The 20,996-nt window shown below is 46.9% G+C and overlaps 1 protein-coding gene across 2 annotated transcripts in view; it reads right to left on the bottom strand.

Annotated features, from left to right (window-relative positions):
• Positions 1-20,996, bottom strand: part of LOC141146741 (caspase-8-like) — a 109,675-nt gene that overhangs the window by 70,725 nt on the left and 17,954 nt on the right. For both annotated transcript variants that reach the window (XM_073633258.1, XM_073633257.1), the window contains exons 2-3: positions 9,690-10,010; positions 738-834 (exon numbers count right to left, since the gene is read on the bottom strand). In XM_073633258.1, coding sequence (XP_073489359.1) covers positions 738-834; positions 9,690-9,994 — 402 coding nt within the window. In that variant the 5' untranslated portion in view covers positions 9,995-10,010. The remainder of the gene's footprint in view (positions 1-737; positions 835-9,689; positions 10,011-20,996) is intronic.

The following is a 20,996-nucleotide window of genomic DNA, read 5'->3' as shown; positions in this document are numbered from 1 at the left end:
GGTAGGGGTACTTTTGTACCCCCTTACCATTTCACACAGGGGGAGGGCCAGGATCTGGGGGTCCCCTTGTTAAAGGGGGCTTCCAGATTCCGATAAGCCCCCCGCCCGCAGACCCCCACAACCACCGGGCAAGGGTGTGGACATGTGGAGAAGGTGTTTTGGGGGGCTACCCCAAAGCACCCTCCCAATGTTGAGGGCATGTGGACTGGTACGGTTCAGGAGGGGGGGGCGCTCTCTCGTCCCCCCATCTTTTCCTGGGGCCTGCCAGGTTGCGTGCTCAGATAAGGGTCTGGTATGGAATTTTGGGGGGACCCCACGCCATTTTTTTTTTTTTTTTTTTTTGGTGCGGGGTTCCCCTTAAAATCCATACCAGACCTGAAGGGTCTGGTATAGAATTTGAGAGGTTCCCCACGCCTTTTTTTTTTTTTACATTTTGGCCGGGGATCCCCTTAATATCTTAATATATCGGGGTTCCCCTGTGGGGAATTCCCATGCCGTTTTTATCAATGAACTTTTATGTGTATTGTCGGACCGGCAATTCATTAATAGCCGTGAGTAGTTTTAAATGACTTGTTATATTGCTTTGGGTACTGCTCAGAGTAGCAGTAAAAAAGCATATCCCTGTGTCCCAGAGCATGGGGTGCAGGCTTGTCCTGATACCAGTCCAGAGGGTTAGTAAATAGTATTGGTGTTGCTGTTAAATGTTTCATTTATAATTTTTAATAAAAGTCTCTTACGGTTTTCTTTAACTTGGCTTTTTCAGGGTACATGTGAAACTTCACTTTCTTCACATCTTCAGAATCCAACTCTTGTGAAATGTCATATAGCATTGACCTGTAAGATTCAAAAAGAAAATGCAATTCCTTATATTTATTACATCCTAAAAATGTTCACAAATAGTTTCAGTTTACTTATCCTTAAGCCCTGGATCACATTGGTGCAATTTGGCATGCGATTTGACATGTCAAATCGCATGCCAAATTGGCGGCAATTGCCGGCAATGGCACCATCCTAATTTGTGCGACGCCGCACTACTTTTGATGATTTCGGGGTGGGATTTCCATTGACATCTGTGCAGAAACCCGCACAGATGTCTCTGAAATTGTCCCCGAAATCGGGACTGACATGCGGGAATGATATCGATTTCATTCCCGCACTCAGTGTGAACCTAGGCTTACATACAGATCTTTTTTCCTAACATTTACCTCATGGGAAATAAAGCAGTCAATTTACAACTGCTCCCTATTTAACCACTTCAGCTCCAGAAGATTAACCCCCTTTCATGACCAGGCCATTTTAATGCGATATGGCACTGCGTTATTTTAACTGAAAATTGCGCAGTTGTGCGACACTGTACCCAAATCAAATCTATGTCCTTTTTTTTCCCACAAATAGAGCTTTCTTTTGTTAGTATTTGATCACCTCTGCGGTTTTAATTATTTGCGCTATAAACAAAAAGACTGAAAATTTTGAAAAAATAAACAATATTTTTTTACCTTCTGCTATAAAACATATCCAGTAAAAAAATGTAAAAAATCTAATCTCTTTATCAGTTTAGGCCAAAATGTATTCTACTACATATTTTTGGTAAAAAAAATCCCAATACCACTCATGGCTCGGCCGCTGTAATATACTCAAAATGAGTATTCTCCCTAAATTTTTGTATCTCTTCCAGGCCTTACCTATCCACATCCCCATGAGTTACTTTAAACAAACAACTCAACGTTCATAGAATTCATCTAGTCCTGCAAACGACCACGTCTCAGCAGGAAAATATTTTCCCTACCTAAACAACATGGTGGCCTGGCGATGCCGGACATCCGCACTTGCTACCATGCAACACATCTAAGTAGGCTAATAGAATGGTGCTGACACCATGATACCAAGCTATGGCCTCAATTGCAGCAAGCCCAAAGGGACATACCCCTGCATAGGGCACCCTGGTGCTACGCATCACTACCCACCAATATTAAACGACATCCTCTTATTAGCCCTACTACGCAAATTTGCACACATCTTCTCTCCCAAGCCTGTCTCTAATCCCAGAACTCGCCCTTATTCCCTATACTTGGAAACCCTCTGTTCGCGCTGGGTCTTCATGATGTGATCTTTCAGAATTTGATCAGCTCAGGCTATTTCCAAGCCTCTCATCTCTGAGCTGTAGGACGTTGGAAGACCATAACAGAGCTTTTGGATTCCGTGGGCCCCTTCAGCTTAGATTTTTTAAGAGCACTTCAACTCTGCCATTTCTTACGGTCCGTACCACCTCCCAGTGACCCTAGCCGACCCCTCACAACCTTAGAAGAGTATTGTACAGAAACTGGAGTTCTACCACATACACTCCCTCTCACCTACAATCTGTTGATTGCGCCCCCAGCGGATTACCAACCTCCGGGTCTGATTGGGTGGGAACAGGATCTAAATCGTCAATTCAACCCAAGCCAATGACATCATATCCTCAGATTCACACACAAATCCTTCATCTGTACAAAAATTCAAGAAACTAACTTTAAAATTATGTCGAGGTGGTACAGAACCCCATCACCACTGCATAAATTCTTCCCCTTAATGTCCGACTTATTATGGCTGTGCCAGAGGGACCGATGAACTCTCCTACATATCTTCTGGTCATGCTCCAAGATTGCAGGCTTTTGGAGAAATGTCTGCCAAATCGTACAGAAATTTACAGAACGTCCTATTCCAGAGGACCCCGCCTTCTCTTTTCTCCATGCTTCCATGACCCCGGAAATCACTTATAAGAGGTCCGTAATCCGTCACCTCCTTGACGCTGTCAAAGCATGTATTCATGCTATGACCTAGCTACTCGGTGGATTCATGATCGTGGAATAACCCCCCCTCCCCCTCTTTTTTCCTCTTCTCCCCACTTCTGATTTCCTTTCTCTACATCTACTGTCCAAAGCTATTTCTTTCTACTCTTATTACTTCAGATATAAGGAAAAACTGTAAGGGACGAGACTCATGGAATAGTACTGTATTTTCTCACCACGCATCCAAACACCTCATAGGGTAAGGGAGTGCATACTATGCCTAGTAGAACTATATATCAAGACGATCTGACGTATTATAAACTCTGGAAATCAATTTAATCTCCGTCATTAATCTCTTCTCTCCTGTAATATTACAAACTGTTATGAGGTGGAGCACCACATATGTTCATGTATTATAATCTGCTTCTGTATCTTCATTATGTTGACCCTGTGGTCTTGTCTCTTGGAATAAATAAAAAAAAAAAAAAAAGTGTACATTGATTGGTTTGCGCAAAAGTTAATGCGTCTACAAACTATGGGATATATTTATGGAATTTTTATTTATTTTTTACTTTTTACTAGTAATGGTGGTGATTAGCGACTTATATATATAATATTGCGGTGGACAAATTCGGACACCTAATTGACACTTTTGACACTTTTTTGGGAACCAGTGACGCCGATACATTTATCAGTGATAAAACAATGCACTGTTACTGTACTAATGACACTGGCAGGGAAGGGGTTAACATCTAGGGTGATCAAGGGGTTAATGTGTGGCCAACATGTGTTACTGTGTGTGTGCTGTTTTTACTAAGCAATGTACTGTTTTTTGCTTCCTGCTTTAGGCTGCATTCACACCTGAGCGTTTCGTTTTCAGGCAGAAAGTCCCGCGTTTTTACCGCGATTTTGCCGTGGTTTTTACCACAATTTTACACAGGTCAAAAAGTCACCAATGTAAAAAGCAGAAAAACTCCTGTAATCTGTCCAAAAAAGAAGCTCATGTACTTTTTTGAACTTCAGGCATTTTGCTTCAGGCTACAAAACGCTCAGATGTGAACAGGGCCATTTAAATGAATGGGATTTTGCTTGTTGGGCATTTTCTGGCGTTTTATGAGCTGAAAATGCTCAGGTGTGAATGCAGCCTTACAGGCAGAAAATAACAGCACATTGTCAAGTGATGAGTAAGCACATCTGTTTGAAACGCGTCCACTGAGCACCTTTTTTGGATTGATGTTTGCCATATTTGCTTAATTTTATGGACTTTCAATAAAGTCTTTTGATTTTACTTTTGGATGTGCCTCCATTCTTCTTTGTTTCTATTGGATTTTCCTGGCTGCAGACCAGACAGGCACCCGAATCTCTTCAGCAGCTCATCAGATCCTCACAGGTGGCTTTGAGCGGTATATTCCCAGCTCTCACCCTTATCTGAGTTACGGCACATGCACTCAGTAAGGCATTACAGTGATCGAGGCTTCAAGTGGGCAGTCCCCACATAAATAGAGGCAGAGTTTGGATTGACCACTCTGTTAAGTAGGAGGGCTTCTAGGAGGTATAGTCCAGTCACAGGGTGGGCCTAAGGTGGACTGTGGGAAAGAATAACTGCGTCCTAGGGGCCAGCACTGAAATTCTGGTAAGCATGTGACAGGATCGCTAACCTGTTACAGTGGAGTTACACCCTTGGTATTCAGACCAGCAAGATGTTTTGCCCTCACTAGCAAGGGGGATTAGACATGGTTCAGTTCCAGGCCTGCAAGGAAGTCACTCCTTAAAGGGAACTAGTAGGCTCTCCCAGATGATTCTCATTTGATATCAGCCTAAGGCCCCTTTCACACTTGTGCGACTTGTCCTGCGACTTGGGACTGCAAAGTCGCATAACAAGTGGTACCCCATGATTTCCAATGAGTACCATTCATATCTGCACTACTTTGGTCTGACTTTGATGTGACTTGAGGTCCATAGACCTCAATAACACACAGGCATTGCTTCATGTCGCATCAAAATCGCTGTAAAATATTGCGTGACTTTCAGGTAGCACAAGTGTGAAAGGGGCCTAAGACCATTAATGAGTTGCGTGTCAGTAGTTACTACCTATTTGTTCATATGCAAATTGAGCTTTATGTTTTATTGCAACCTGTGCAAAAGTTGAGTACACTTCCTTACTCTGATTCCTTAATCCCCCACATGTTACCAATTGTATGATGCCAAAATACCAAGCAATAGGAATGCAATCTTACATAAATGAGAGCTGAGCTAGCTAGGGGAATGCAATACTACAAGTGTAAATTAATGTTACCAAGGTACATGTCACTGGTGTGATGACATCCTTTAAGAATCCGTTAGAAACATCTGTGATTTAATTCCCCAAAAATGTGGGGAAAAATTGGGGAACAGCTTTTAGGCCCCTTCTTCCTCTCCTTATCACCTTTTATCATATAACAACTTTGCCATACCACCTACTTTTTTAAGTGGTGAAATAAATGAACACAAGTTTGATTTTTACTGCACACTGACAGCCAATGCCGGTAATTACTCAGAAAGCATTCAGTAAGTAAGGACTTATGATTTAACAGCTGATGCTGAGTACACTGGACTGGGGAAAACGAAGGCCCCTTGAACCGCTTAAGGTTCACATTCTGCCCGCGATTTGCCATAGCCGCAAATCCCAGGATGCCCATGCGTTCCCGGTGCATTGCCCGTCTATTTCAATAGCACCCCAAACGCGGCGCGATGTTACCGTGATTCGTCAGGCGACAATCGCGGTTAAATCGCACAAACAGTATTGCGGGACACCTATCGCCCAAACAAAGTACATAAACTTCTTTTGGGTGACGGGCGTCCTGCAATTCTATTTGCGCAATTTTACCGCGATTGTCGCCCCCATACGCCAAGATGTGAACGGAGCCTTAGGGAAAGGGAGCCTTGACTGCTGGAAGCATGGCATCACTGTGGGTGTGAACCTAAATAGGAAGTTAAGTTAAGACCTGAGGTGACTGGGTGGAGCCTGAACTCTAGGAAAAGGCTATGATGAGGCACATCCAACTACTCTGAGAAGATTCAGCTGTCACAAGAGTTGCTCACCCTCCCGTCCGTTCTGATGTTTTGTCACAGCTTTATTGGTGGTTTTGACCTTGCCAGCAATGGATGTTGCTTTATGGGCTGTGCCCTCAAGTTAAATTCTGGGGTCAGTCTAATGCCTGTCTGGCACTGATGATAAGGAGAGGCCTCTTAGACTATGTGAGTTTATGTTTTATGGCAGACCTCCCAACCTGCAAAAACTCATTTCAGGGAGGTGAGGCGCCTGCGGTGACTCGCGGGAGACTTGAGATGTCTGTTATGGGTGCTCATGGTATACTGTGACATTGTTGTTTGGTACATTTGGAAAGTTGTACTTTTGAAAAGTTCAATAAAGCTGTGGCCTTCCCTATTTCCAACTTAACCAGCTTCCGTGTATTTTTTGGGGGTGTGTGTGTGTGTGTGTGTGTGTGTGTGTGTGTGGGGGGGCGGTATTAGTTTATTAGTTGGTCATAAATGAGCCTATGATTCTCAGCAGACATGCTCTCTGTCTCTAAATTCTGTCACTGCTGCCTAAGCGACTGGATGCCAAAGGAATATCATTTCTTAATTTAAATTTCTCTTTCTCCTTTCTGTTCTTCCTTAGTGCTCCCAAAACATCAACCTGTACTATTGATTGTATTTTATAGGCAGTTAGGCATGTTGCCAGTGGGGAGGACTAAAAGAGTAACCTGATTGACATGTTAGTGTGGAGATCCAGAAATCCGCACAGAAGCAACAAATATACTATAAATATGGTCTTATGCTGTCAGGTTATAAGGATTGACACAAAGTTAAAAGACCTTTTCACCTTCACTAACATATTTGTTCCTATGTTTATGATGCTATCACTTTGGGTCGCTACTGAGTTCGGTAATAAGGTTGTGAATTTTACAGAACTGAATTAGTGTGCACCTGAAAACGTGATCTCTATGGAATATGGTTACCCTTGGTCCCTGTTGATGGGTCTGTGCCCAGGAAATGGGCATCCCTGGAGGCCAGGAGTAAACACTTCAGTATGCAGGCTCCAATTTAAGTTGCACAACTCAATCATCAATCCAAAATAGAGTGTTAGCATGCTCTGTGCTTGACTTGTGTGACTTGAGTTTGAACCTGTGCACTGCAATGTTTACTCTGTGCTGCCCAGTACCTTGGGACGATACTAAGGGAGGGCAATGCATTTGAATGCCAGACTTAGGGGCCACCATGTACTTGCTCCTGACCTGATCCCGGAAATTCTGTGCAAGGGAGAAAACTAAGTAAGAAACAGAGCTCAGGGGTCAGGATTATTCCTGACCCCTGAGCTCTGTGCATTATTTAATCCTGACCCCGACACTCTGGGTATAATCCTGACTCCTGAACCCTCCATGTTAATTAATCCTGACTCCTGTAATCTGGGTGTTATTTAATCCTGACTCCTGTATTCTGGGTGTTATTTAATCCTGACCCCTGAACTATCTGTGTTATTTAATTCTGACCTCTGAACTCTGTGCATTACCTAATCCTGACCCCTGAACTCTGGGTGTTGTTTACTCCTAACCCCTGAACTCCACATGTTACTTAATCCTGACCCCTGCACTACAGTATGTGCTTTACTTACTCCTGAACGCTGTGTGCTACTGTCACTGGTATGAGCCTGACATGGAGAGAAAGGCGATCTCTTACACCTCTGGCTCAGTACCCCTGATAAGGTAACAGGAGGCACAAGAGGCTGAAGTGGCACAAGTGCCTGGCAGTTCTGGTGATGGGAGTTGCAGATGAGAGGTCTGTGCGCACTTGAATGCAGGCTGGACCATGACGCAGGGCAGCAGGCTGGAAGACAGTCAGCAGGCACTTGGCAGATGGCAGGTCACAGGCAGGAAGCACTTGGCAGGCTGGCATATGGCAGACAGCAGGTACTTGGCAGGCTGCAGGAGTAGGGATGGCCTTCACAGGCTGGACAATGAGCAGGGTCAGGCAAGCCAGGTCAGTAACTAGCAGGTACATCAGGAACAGAGTAGCAGGTAGAAGAGTAGTCAGGTTCAGGCTGGAGTGGCCAACGGTAAGCAGATAGGCAGAGGGTTCAGGCAGGCACATGGTGGAAGAGACAGCCAGGGGTCGGTTAAGGCAGAATTCAAGTGTGATCAGACGGAGGGCAGAACGGCAACAGGAGATCAAGCACAGGAACAAGTAGCAGGTACCAAAATGCTGTAGAACATAAGGCAACGTCCTAGTGTAGCAGATAAGTTTAAATAGCCCACTTGGCATCAATGTAGTGGATGGTGAGCGCACATATGTATGAGCATGGGTCTGGCTAACACAAATTCTCCATCTGTGCATAACTATGCACCTGGGCATATTTGGACTCACCTGATAATGGGTCTGGCTAATAGAAATTCTCCGCCTGCGCATGACAATGCGCCTGGGTATGTTTCGTCTTTCCTGACAGCTACCCAATCCTGACTGCTGAACTCTGTGCATTATTTACTACTGACCCTAGCACTCTGTATATTACTTAATCCTGACCCCTGCACTCTGCGTTTTACTTACTTCTGATCACTGCACTGTATGTGCTATTTATTCCTGATCCCTGTACTCTATGCTTTACACTCTCTTGACACATAGCAGCATAGGCTCAGGTTTTATTTATAGCTATAAGTAATAAAGTATACAACCGCCCCTTACTCTAATTTACCACCACCACACCACAAATCAACCTAATAATTGTAAATTCAATAAATGAAGCTGCCACTATGAACTAAAAAGTGCTAAATGATGAATAATCCTTCAAAATATCTAAATGGTGAACAAACTGCATATAAAGAAGAAAAATAATGGCGCTATTACAGTATAGTGCAATGAAAATTATGTAATGAAAAAGAGTGTGTAAATGAAAAAAAGTCCACTGTAAAATACTAGGTGCAAAAAAAATGTGATGAAACACTCAAAACACCAAGGGACTTTTTAAAGTGATTGAATCCAACAAAATGTCCCTAAAATAAGATGAAACATGTCCATATAATCAATGGTTAATTGCAAGTGTCTTCTTAATTTCTTCCACCACACCAGTGTTCAGTGAACCCACTCCCTTAAGAAACGCACTTACCGACTCCAAATGCCTGCACTAGTGTGCGAGGCTAAAGCGCTTTTATACCACTCAAATAGGGTATGATCAGCAACCCGATATTCACCAGTGTGTATGGGAAACACTCCAAATGTAAAATAATAAGGTGCTCCAATAGTGTAAAATTGTACGATCAATTTATTAAAAACACTATCAATCTTAAAAATCACCACTCACATTTTACAAAATCCAAATAAGCAAACCTCAGTGCAATATCACAACACAGCAACTCAGCAAATGGATCACACAGCATAGGAATCCGCTCACGGCGGACCCGAGGTGTACAGGCTTCAGATTCAATGTTCTCACCCCCTCCTCGGTAATTCGCCAGCTGATCGAAACACCACTATCTCAAAGGTAACAGCGTCCTGTTACCTTAACCATATCCATTTAGATATTTTGAAGGATTATTCATCATGCAGGTTTTATTTAACCATACCCCTCAGAGCCGGTGCTAGACTATTTTGCGCCCTAGGCGAGACCAGCTACTTGCGCCAACCCCCCCCCGCAAAAAAGAAGTCTAAATTAATTCAATGTTCAATGATTTTAGCACCAGAACTCCTGCATAACAGTAGACTGATGACCTATGTGTCTGTGCACCCATAGGCAATGCTTTAAAAGCCCCTACAGGACATCGGGTTAGTGTTATGCAGTAGTTCTGATGCTAGAATTATTGCTCTCACTCTGGCATGTTAGTGATACTTAACATGTGTGACGTGTGTTTCCATAAAATAGTTACCAGGAAGAATGCAGCTTTGTCTCACCTGTAAGGAGAGATGTGCCTTGGAGATTTTTGAAGCTCTTCTAGTTCCTCCTGAGTCACTGACAGATGTTTTGTTAGGATGTCATTTCTGCCTATTTTGCAGAGAATCTCTTTTAGAAATGATAAGTCTTTCTCTGACACCAGAACTTTTTCCTGCAGATGTTCAAAGAGCGACTGAGCATCATGTATGTCTCGCTTTTTTTTAGTATTTATATTGTCTCCGCAACAAAATACTAACTCCTTCACAGCCTGATCATCAAGGGCCTCAGCAATATTTAGCAGCTTGGCTTGTAGTTCTTGATTCATTTTCAGCAGGCTGTGACTGTGAAAAAAATGTTGTACATTTGAATTAATCTTCTGTGATGCACATGTTGCCCCAAATGATACGACTTTCATAAAATAATCAAATAGACTCAGTAATGAGTGCCCTAGAGAGCCAATGACTTTGATTACAGACATTTCCCACTGCCCAGCATCCTGGAAAACTACTGCCATTACACAGTGCCCTTTAAACTAAACATTTTTTTTATAGATATGTAAAAATCAGTACAAGAACTAAGATTCCTAACAATAAATTGCATTCATGGTTCATAATATGAAGAAAATGTAAAACTCTCCCGAGTCCAGCATTTGCGTCTATAGACACAGAATGCCCCGCCCCCTGGCGCCCGCGTCATTGGATTTGATTGACAGCAGCGGGAGCCAATGGCTGCGCTGCTATCAATCTATCCAATCAAGATCTGGGGGCACGTGGAGAAGGAGCCAGCCCATCCCCGCCGACTGAATGAAGGGATTCAGGTAAGTAAAATGGAGGAGCTAGGGGGTCGGTGACTGCCAGGTGTTTTTTCACCTTAATGCATAGGATGCATTAAAGTGAAAAAATGCGTACCTTTACAACCCCTTTAATGTGAGTGCAATTTATGGTTTTAATTAATACCCTTTGTTTTATGGGTTACACTATGAGGCTTTCTTATTTTTTGAAAAAAAAAAAAAGAAGTGTAAAGTGGCGCTAGAGGGATGTGATACAGTTGAAAACAACGGAACACCATATTATGAGAAACGAGTCTATTAAAAGTCCATGATAAAATTCCATAGGTGAATGGTGATACCGACAGCTTCTGCAATGAGGAGTGGAAATGAGGCCTGGCCAGTCCACACCCAAATGGGAGGCTTCCTAAATGGAAGAAAGACGTAGTCCTTGCACTGCCCCTACTCCTCCAGAACCTTTCCCTGATGCCGCGTACACACGAGCAGACTTTCCAACGGGCTAAACTCCATTTGCATTTCCGACGGAAAGATTTAGAACATGTTCTATATCTGAGTCCGTCGGAAATGCCGACAGAAAAAGTCTGATGGGCCATAAACACGGTCGGAATGTCCGACCAAAAGCTCCCATCGGACTTTTTCTGTCGGGAAGTCCGGCCGTGTGTACGTGGCATAACTCTCCTGAACACTCTACCTGACAGACGGGGAACCTGTCCCTACACCAACCACTCGCAAAATACACGCAAAACTAAGGAGCTAGTGTCTAAAATAGACGCTGCCCTGGTCACGGATACATTTGCATGGGTCAAGAGTGAACTTATATGAACTTGAAGTATTTATTTACTGATGTTTATTGTTTTTTATTGATTGGTTGTGCACGTCCACCACACTTTTTTATCGATCGTTCACGGTTAAATGAACATGGATAACGAGGGAATTTATATGTTCTATATTTTTGTTTCTTGCCATTTATTGATTGGTTGTGCATATTGATTGCACTGCTATACATTGATTAATTTTTTAACGATTGTACTTTGCATTTGCATTGACTTTATTTTTTACACATTGTCTGCATTTTTGGTCAGTTTGCACCTGTAGCAGGTGTCCCGCATCTCCCGTGGCCATGCCAAGCTCACCGAGGTCCAGCTGTCAGCTCCTGAGGGGGATTTCTCCCCCCTCCCTCTGCTCACTGACTCTGTTTGCTCTGCATCCTCCCCTGCTTCCTCATTGGCAGGGGGAGGGAGCCAATCAGCAGCAAAGCATTCTGGGACATGTAGTCCCCACCAAAAACAGCTCCATAGTCTTGTATGGGGACAGGACTACACACCCCAGGATTCTCTGGCAAGGAAAGAATCAAGGAAGGACACCATCTTGTCTGCTGAGTAGAAGTTAGTTACCACGAGGCAGGAGAAGAGACTCCAACCAGGGGCGAGGTGCTGCATTCCAGGTCAGTCAACATCCTTCCTCCAGGTTTCCACGGCAGGTTGGGGGCATCCATTCTGAGTGAGGGGGATCCCAGATGCATACCCAGGCGCACCTGCAACGACGGTGTGAATCGTTCCAGTGTGAGGTGACCAGTCGGGTCACCAGAAGAGAAATGGTTAATGGTTCACTGTTCCTTTAACCACTTCAGCCCCAGAAGGATTTGCCCCGTTTCTGACCAGGCAATTTTTGCGATACGGCCCTGTGTCGCTTTAATTGACAATTGCGCGGTCATACGACGCTGTACCCAAACAAAATTGTCGTCCTTTTTTTCCCTCAAATAAAACTTTTCTTTGGTGGTATTTGATCACCACTGCGGTTTTTATTTTTTGCGCTAGAAATAAAAAAAGAGCGACAATTTTGGAAAAAAAAACAATATTTTTAACTTTTTGCTATAATAAATATCCCAATTTAAAAAAAAATCATTTCTTCATCAGTTTAGGCCAATATGTATTCTTATACATATTTTTGATAAAAAAATCGCAGTAAGCAAATATTGATTGGTTTGCGCAAAAGTTATAGCGTCTACAAAATAGGGGATAGAGTTATGGCATTTTTATTATTAATTTTGTTTTACTACTAATGGCAGTGATCTGCAATTTTTTAGTGGGGCTGCGACACTGCGGCAGACAGATCGAACACTTTTGACACTTTTTTGGGACCATTGACATTTATACAGCGATCAGAGCTAAAAATAGCCACTGATTACTGTATAAATGTCACTGGCAGGGAAGGGGTTACTACTAGGGAGCGATCAAAGGGTTAAGTGTGTCCTAGAGAGGTGTTTCTAACTGTGGGGGGAGGGACTGACTGGGAGTAGAGAGAGATTGCTGTTGCTGATTACTAGGAACAACAGATCTCTCTCTACTTCCCTGACAGAATGGGGATCTATCTGTTTACATTGGCAGATCCCCGTTCTGTCTCTATGAGAAAAAGATTGTGGGTGGCTGGCAGACATGACCGCCAGCCATGCGCATTGGCTCCAGCGCTGCGGGCACACTCGCGCCTCCCCTAGAGCTCTTAAAGCGGCCAACGTACACCTACGGCGATTCGCCCAGGAGAGTCAACCTCCCACAATATAATGAGGGCGGCTGGTCGGCAAGCAGTTAAATAGTGAACTGATGTGATAATGAACAAAATAACAAGCTATCTACCTAAGTGTTCAAACATAAAGTATGTGTGTAAACAATATGATAGCAACTTAATGATGCAAATAACAGGTGTCACAGCAATTGCATTATTCAAAATGTCATTGTGCAAAAAATTGCAATTGCAGTGTGTAAAGAAATTAGGTTAGGTTGAAAAAGTTCAAGTCCATAAGAAAATCCATACACTTAATAAAGGGTGTGACAAGTGAAAATGGTATTCAACTCCGTGGCTACCAGTGTTCAAGAAAAACGGCAGTGTTCCATCCACAAGAAAAGAGAGTAGCCTCTTACCAGATCTGATGGATCCCTATTACAGAGATCAGTGAAGCTAATGCCATAATGACCACAGGTGTGAAGATTTCAAACAAGGGCCTCTACCAGACAATCCTTGCCAGTTGTTGTCATGGTCTGCTGGTGGGGGCTTACTGGAATCAGGAAGCCCCCTCCAGTCTTCACCTGATACTCTCTCCCGCTGTAATGCTTGGGCCGCCGTGTGCCATTTACTTTTATAGCCACAGGGCATGGCCATCCAGTGACGTCATCTGGAGGCCCCGCCCCTTGCCTTTGGCATGATGGGACAGTGACGTCACAAGGGGCGGGGACTCCGGATGACGTTACCAGGTGGCCATGCCCCATGGCTATATTAGTAATGGCACATGGCGGCCCTAGCATTACAACAGGAGCGAGCATCGGGTGAAGATCGGAGGGAGAACAGATGGAGAAGACAGCAGAGAGAGGAGAACCGGCAGAGGGAGAAGACAGCGGAGAGAGGAGAACTGGCAGAGGGAGAAGACATCAGCAGAGCGAGAACAGGAAGAAGATGTCATCAGCGGAGGGAGAAGAAATCAGAAGGAGAAGAGACACCGGAGCTGATTTAATAAATTATTTTGTCAATAACCTGTGTACTGTTTTTATTTTTTGACACTTTTTTTAGGTGAATGGGTAGGGGTACAATGTACCCCATACTCATTCACATAGGGTGGGGGGCCAGAATTTGGGCCCAAATAGTAGCACTGCCACTGACATGTTGATTGATTTGTTACAGGTGCCGCTGCCGCGCTGCCTCTGACCGAGTCTCTCTCTCACATCAGCCGATCAGCGACGCCGAGAGAGAGACTCGCACTGACTGCGGCCGAGCAAGATACCAGGAGGAGGAGGAGGCGGGTGGAGCCTCTTCCCTGCACTCGTTGCTAACGCCAGGGCCGCCTGGCGTCTAGCAACGAGTGACGTCAGCAGGGCCGCCATCAGGGGGGTACAGGCAGTACTCCTGTAAGGGGCCCAAGCGTCCCAAGGGGCCCGCCTGGCCGGCCCCCCCTTCCCCCCTCCGGGGCCTGCTATAGAGAGGGAGAGGGGAGCATACACATTCTGTTGCTGGTATAACACCCAGCACAGCCAGGGAATGGGATGGACAAGCAAGCCATCTGGATGTCCACTGTGCAGCGTGGACGAGAGACTTCACCTGTCAGATGAGAGCTGTGATGTCGGGTATGGGCGGGACTACAACTCATACCCGCCCCCTTGAGGATGAGGCATTCGTACATTGCTGGCTGGGGAAACGGTACCAAGGCAGGTTTTTTCAGCTTTCAGTTTCTGCATTAATTGAAAGTGGGGGTTGAGCAGCTCTCCCACGGCTCCTTCAACAGCCTCCTTGCTCTGCACCACGATCCTTCTCTCCTATCTGGTCAGGCCATTCAGAAGCTGAAAAGGAGTTTACAGAAAAGTTCTTTTACAAAGGTAATCATGTGGAAGATGGTGGAGCTTTGGGGGATGGGAAGATGAGGGGAGAGAAGAGGTGTGTGTATTGCAGAAGTTATTAGCAGTGGAGGAGAGGTGCAGTATTGGGATGTACATGGATGAATGGACTCTGTACCTAGTGTTCTCTTGAACCCTGTACATAACCTAAACCAGAACTCACCTTCCTGTACATAACATACACCAGAACCTACCTTCCTGTACATAACATACACCAGAACCCACCTTCCTGTACATAACATACACCAGAACCCACCTTCCTGTACACAACGCACGCCAGAACCCACCTTCCTGTACATAACGCACGCCAGAACCCACCTTCCTGTACATAAAGCACGCCAGAACCCACCTTCCTGTACACAACGCACGCCAGAACCCACCTTCCTGTACACAACGCACGCCAGAACCCACCTTCCTGTACATAACGCACTCCAGAACCCACCTTCCTGTACATAACGCACGCCAGAACCCACCTTCCTGTACATAACGCACGCCAGAACCCACCTTCCTGTACATAACGCACTCCAGAACCCACCTTCCTGTACATAACGCACGCCAGAACCCACCTTCCTGTACATAACGCATGCCAGAACCCACCTTCCTGTACATAACGCACGCCAGAACCCACCTTCCTGTACACAATGCACGCCAGAACCCACCTTCCTGTACATAAAGCACGCCAGAACCCACCTTCCTGTACATAACACATGCCAGAACCCACCTTCCTTCTTGTACATAATGCATGCCAGAACCCACCTTCCTGTACATAACGCACGCCAGAACCCTGCTTCCTGTACATAACGCATGCCAGAACCCACCTTCCTTCCTGTACATAACGCACGCCAGAACCCTGCTTCCTGTACATAAAGCATGCCAGAGCCCACCTTCCTTCCTGTACATAACGCACTCCAGAATCCTGCACTCTGTACCTAGCACTCGCCTGAACCCTACACTCTGTACCTCACACTTTCCTGAACCCTACACTCTGTACCTCACACTTTCCTGAACCCTGCACTCTGTACGTAAGAGTCAGCAGGGTACCGACTGGTCTGCATATAATGTACAGTATGGTGTCAGTGTATAAGATCAGTCTGTATTGTATAATGACACTGTACTGTATTGGAGTGGGGGTTTGCATTGTGAATGGTAGGGGTTGGTAGGAGGACGGTTGGGGGGACACCAAAATGCATACTCGCCTAAGTAGACAAAATTCTTTGCACCGGACCTGTCTATCCACATCCACACACAGCATCATCCATCCATCCCTCCAGTCTCAACAATGTATCCACATCCACGCCCAGCACCATCCATCTATCCATTCCTCCAGTCTCCACAATGTGGGCGGATTCAGTGGGACGGCCAGTGGGCAGGCCCTGGGGAAAGTTGGTGATCAGGCCCCGGGGGGCCCAGGCCTAAAGCTGTGTAAGGGGCCCCAAAAATTCTGATGGCTGCCCTGGATGTCAGTCACAGTGAGTCATGTCGGACTCGGACTCAAGTCTGAAAGCTGAGTCCGACGTGACGGTGACAGGTCAGGACGGAACTGTTGCCTGCTGGAGCCACCCTCAAAACAGTAGAGACTGTGTGTTCCGTACTTCCGTTCTGCAGTCTGCACTAAGGTGAGGACTGTATATATGGATGTTGTACAGGGGGAATGAGGACTGTATATATGGATGTTGTACAGGGGGGGGGTGAGGACTGTATATATGGATGTTGTACAGGGGGGGGTGAGGACTGTATATATGGATGTTGTACAGGGGGAATGAGGACTGTATATATGGATGTTGTACAGGGAGGGGGGGGCCGGAGGACTGTATATATGGATGTTGTACAGGGGGGGGGGTGAGGACTGTATATATGGATGTTGTACAGGGGGGGGTGAGGACTGTATATATGGATGTTGTACGGGGGGGTGAGGACTGTATATATGGATGTTGTACGGGGGGGGGGGGTGAGGACTGTATATATGGATGTTGTACAGGGGGGGGTGAGGACTGTATATATGGATGTTGTACGGGGGGGGGTGAGGACTGTATATATGGATGTTGTACAGGAGGGGGTGAGGACTGTATATATGGATGTTGTACAGAGGGGGAGAGGACTGTATAAATGGATGTTGTACAGGGGGGGGGTGAGGACTGTATATATGGATGTTATAAAGGGGTGGTGAGGGCTGTATATATGGATGTTATAAAGGGGTGGTGAGGGCTGTATATATGGATGTTGTACAGAGGTGGTGAGGACTGTATATATGGATGTTGTATAGGGGGTTGAGGACTGTATATATGCATAGTTGCCAACAGTCCCAATTTTCCCGGGACAATCCCGATTTTGGGAACCTCGTACCGATTGGAGAGTGTCCCGAATCAGGATTTTCCATAAGGAAAATCGGGAATGTTGTTTTTTTTTTGTTTTTTTTGGAGCAGCGGGCTCCAGCAAAATGGCGGCCGGCGCCGCCGCTCTATCTTCCTCTAGTGTGCAGTGGTGAGGGGAAGGGGGCTTGATCCGTGCAGCCAATGAAGCGCCTTTTTTAGCTGCACGGCCCCTCCCCTCTCCACTGAAGCGAGCAGAAGACACGGCGTCATCGCCGTGTCTTGCTGAAAGCTCCCAGCCCCGTACTGCGCAAGCGCTGCGCCTGCGCAGTACAGGGGGTCCTCCATTGCCGAGTGGAACTTTCTCAGCAAAACTCCGGCCGCTCCTGCACTGAGCAGGGGCCGGGCTGCATTGAGGGGGGGGCTGCACTAACTGAGGGGGGCTGCACTGAGGGGGGGGCTGCACTAACTGAGGGGGGGCTGCACTGAGGGGGGCTGCACTAACTGAGGGGGGGCTGCACTAACTGAGGGGGGGCTGCACTGAGGGGGGGCTGCACTAACTGAGGGGGGGCTGCACTGAGGGGGGGCTGCACTAACTGAGGGGGGCTGCACTAATAGAGGGGGGCTGCACTAATAGAGGGGGGTCTGCACTGATGGAGGGGGTCTGAACTGATGGAGGGGATCTGCACTGATGGAGAGGGTCTGCACTGATGGAGGGGGTCTGCACTGAGGGGGTCTATACAGACTCTGGCGGGGGCACCTGATGCAAGGACAGACTCTGGCGGGGGCACCTGATGCAAGGACAGACTCTGGCGGGGGCACCTGATGCAAGGACAGACTCTGGCGGGGGCACCTGATGCAAGGACAGACTCTGCTGGGGGCACCTGATGCAAGGACAGACTCTGCTGGTGCCACCTGATGCAAGGACAGACTCTGCCGGGAGCACCTGATGCAAGGACAGACTCTGCTGGTGGCAGGCGACGTGGCTAGTGACACGCTCAGGGATCCCACTGATTCGGCATTATGGTGAGTTGAATGATTTAATTTTATATTACAATGTAATAATAGAAATAATGCGCTTCAATCATCCTGACACCATAACAACCATGGTGCCGGGATGATTGAAGCGTTAACACCAGGCGTTTGGAGTATCTTTATCTGCTGATTGTTAAACTTTCTAGAATACACATATTTCTATTGTGTAGGATCTGGGGCTGCTGTCCCGTCATTTCCCTCTCCCCCTTTCCCTCTCCATCCCTCATTCATCTCAGACTCTAACCACACCCTCTTGAGCCACGCACATTTAAGCCATGTCCACTTTCACGTAAGCCACGCCCACTTTTCACGTAAGCCATGCCCACTTTTCACGTAAGCCACGCCCATTTTTCGCCGCGAAGCGCACCGCACTTATGAATTCTTTGCTAATTCTTTCCCAGCATCTGAAGGGAGACACACCGAGAGGGGGCGAGCGTCAACAAGGACGGAACCCACGGCCTCCAGGCCTGCTTCGCCTTGGGGCTGGTCACACCGATGCTCCCAGCCATCGAAGTACGTTTGGAAGGGGAGGTGTCGGGCTCAGAAGAAGAGGAGCGCCAGGAAGTCATGCCACCAGGAGGAACCAGAGCAGCGGCTATAGGGAGCAGGCCCAGTCAGCCCGGTAAGTCACCTGTTATATCCGCTGTGGATGTGAATGATGCTTTGTGCAGGTGCCGCCTGGCCCGAGGGTGGCGGGCAGCTTGCCCGCCACCTCTGGGACACGGGAGCCACTGCAGGAGTTACAGGGGGGTTAAGGGATTTGGTACAGCGTTTTGCGGGCAGCCAGGTAGTGCCAGCGCAGGTGGCACCGTGGGTTGGGGGGCAAGCGGAGAAGACAGGGAATGGGGGGACCCCTGGGGCAGTGGGGGAGTCCACTGCTACTCCTGAACCAGGTATGACTGGGAGTACCACTGCGGGAGAGAAAGCAGGGGAGCCACGGTAGGGGCTAGGGCTGATGTGGCCAGGATAGCGGATATCGAAAATGCGAAGTATATGTTTGCTACGAGGGGCCATTGGGAGCCCATTTGAAACAAGAGGTTAGGGATAAGATTGTAAAAGGTGAGTATGTGGAAATCTTTTCACTGTTACCACTGGAAAAGTTCAGTTTAGACTGAACGATTGGACGATTCCAAAAAGGAAGATGAGGAGAAGAGGAGGTATCGGTTGATCCCCAGGAGCTTTGTGAATTGGGTACAGGCGTTCGCCACCATGGCCAGGGTCATAGGTGAGAAAAACCCGGAACATTGCTTGGCACTGTTCTGCTATATGGACGCCATAGGGGAGGCTCATAGGGTGTATGGGGGGAACGCGTGGCTTCGGTATAATGAGCAGTTTAGGCAGAGGAGGGAGGTTCGGTCAGCTCTTAGGTGGGATCATAAGGATATCAGCCTATGGATGCGTTTGATGTCTTCTGCCAGGGCCCCGAACCAGTTTTTTCAAGGGGGGGCCGGGGAATCACCCACCTCTGGACTGCCGGCCGGAAAGAAATGGGGGGTGTGTTGGCAGTTTAATGAGGGGTCTTGCAAGTTTGGGGGGTCCTGTCGGTTCAAACATGAATGCTCAGGATGTGGAGGGACTCACCCCTTGTCCCGTTGTTTCAAAAAAGGAAAGCAGGCAGGGGAGTTTGCTCAGAAGAGAGACAACACCGGTGAAGGAGGTAAGGATGCGGCCAGGTAAGGATGCGGCCTTTCCTAAATAGGTACCCGGATAGGGAAGCAGCAAGGGTGTTGGCAGAGGGGTTTTCGAAGGGTTTTAGGATACCAAGCTCCCTGGCGGTGATACCTCCTATGGCAAAGAATTTACGGTCGGCACTGCAGAACCCTGGGGTGGTTTCCGAGAAATTGGCCAGGGATGGCGTTGGGGCGCATGAGTGGGCCATTTGCAAAAAAGCCGCTGCGGGATTTGGTAGTGTCACCGTTTTGAGTGGTGCCTAAGAAGAACCCGAATAAGTTTTGCCTTATTCACCATCTCTCGTTTCCAAAAGGGGGATCTGTGAACAATGGTATAAATCCCGAGGATTGTAAGGTGTCTTATACATTGTTCGATGCGGCCGTGGCATGGGTTAGGCACTATGGTCAGGGAGCACTCATGGCAAAATTGGACATTGAGTTGGCATTCCGCTTGCTACCAGTAAACCCAGAGAGTTTTTGGCTGTTGGTTGCTGTTTGCAGGAGGAATTCTACGTCGATCAGTGTTTGCCCATGGGTTGCTCCATTTCCAGCGCCAAGTTTGAATTGTTCAGCTCATTCCTGGAATGGGTGATACGGGATGTGTCAGGTTTAGATTCAGTGATACACTACCTGGACGACTTCCTATGCGTGGGTCCGCATTCTTCCAATGTGTGTGCGATTCTCTTGGCGACGCTGCAGTACATTGCGGGTAAGTTTGGGGTTCCATTAGCAGTGATTAAGATGGAGGGCCCGACGACAGAATTGAGTTTCTTGGGCATGGAGATCGATACCAGAGCCATGGAGTGTAGGTTGCCGGGGGACAAGGTGGCAGGGCTTAAGATGGACATCAGGGAGATGATGGAGAAAAGGAAAGTGCAGCTCAGACGGTTGCAATCCTTGTTGGGTAAGTTGAATTTTGCATGTCGCATTATTCCGATGGGTAGGGTTTTATGCCGATGGCTGTCGGCAGCTACAGCGGGGATACAGTCTACAAACTTACCAGGGAACACAGGGAGGACTTGAAAGTTTGGCATACGTTCCTGGAAACGTACAATGGTCGATCAGTTTGGATGGAGGTGCCGATGAGTAATTTCGATCTAGAATTGCTAACGGATGAGGCGGGATCTACGGGTTACAGAGCTTTCTT

Source organism: Aquarana catesbeiana, linkage group LG06, assembly GCF_042186555.1.
Source record: "Aquarana catesbeiana isolate 2022-GZ linkage group LG06, ASM4218655v1, whole genome shotgun sequence".
In the NCBI taxonomy this organism is placed as follows: domain Eukaryota; kingdom Metazoa; phylum Chordata; class Amphibia; order Anura; family Ranidae; genus Aquarana; species Aquarana catesbeiana.
This window is presented reverse-complemented; position numbering and strand designations above follow the sequence as displayed.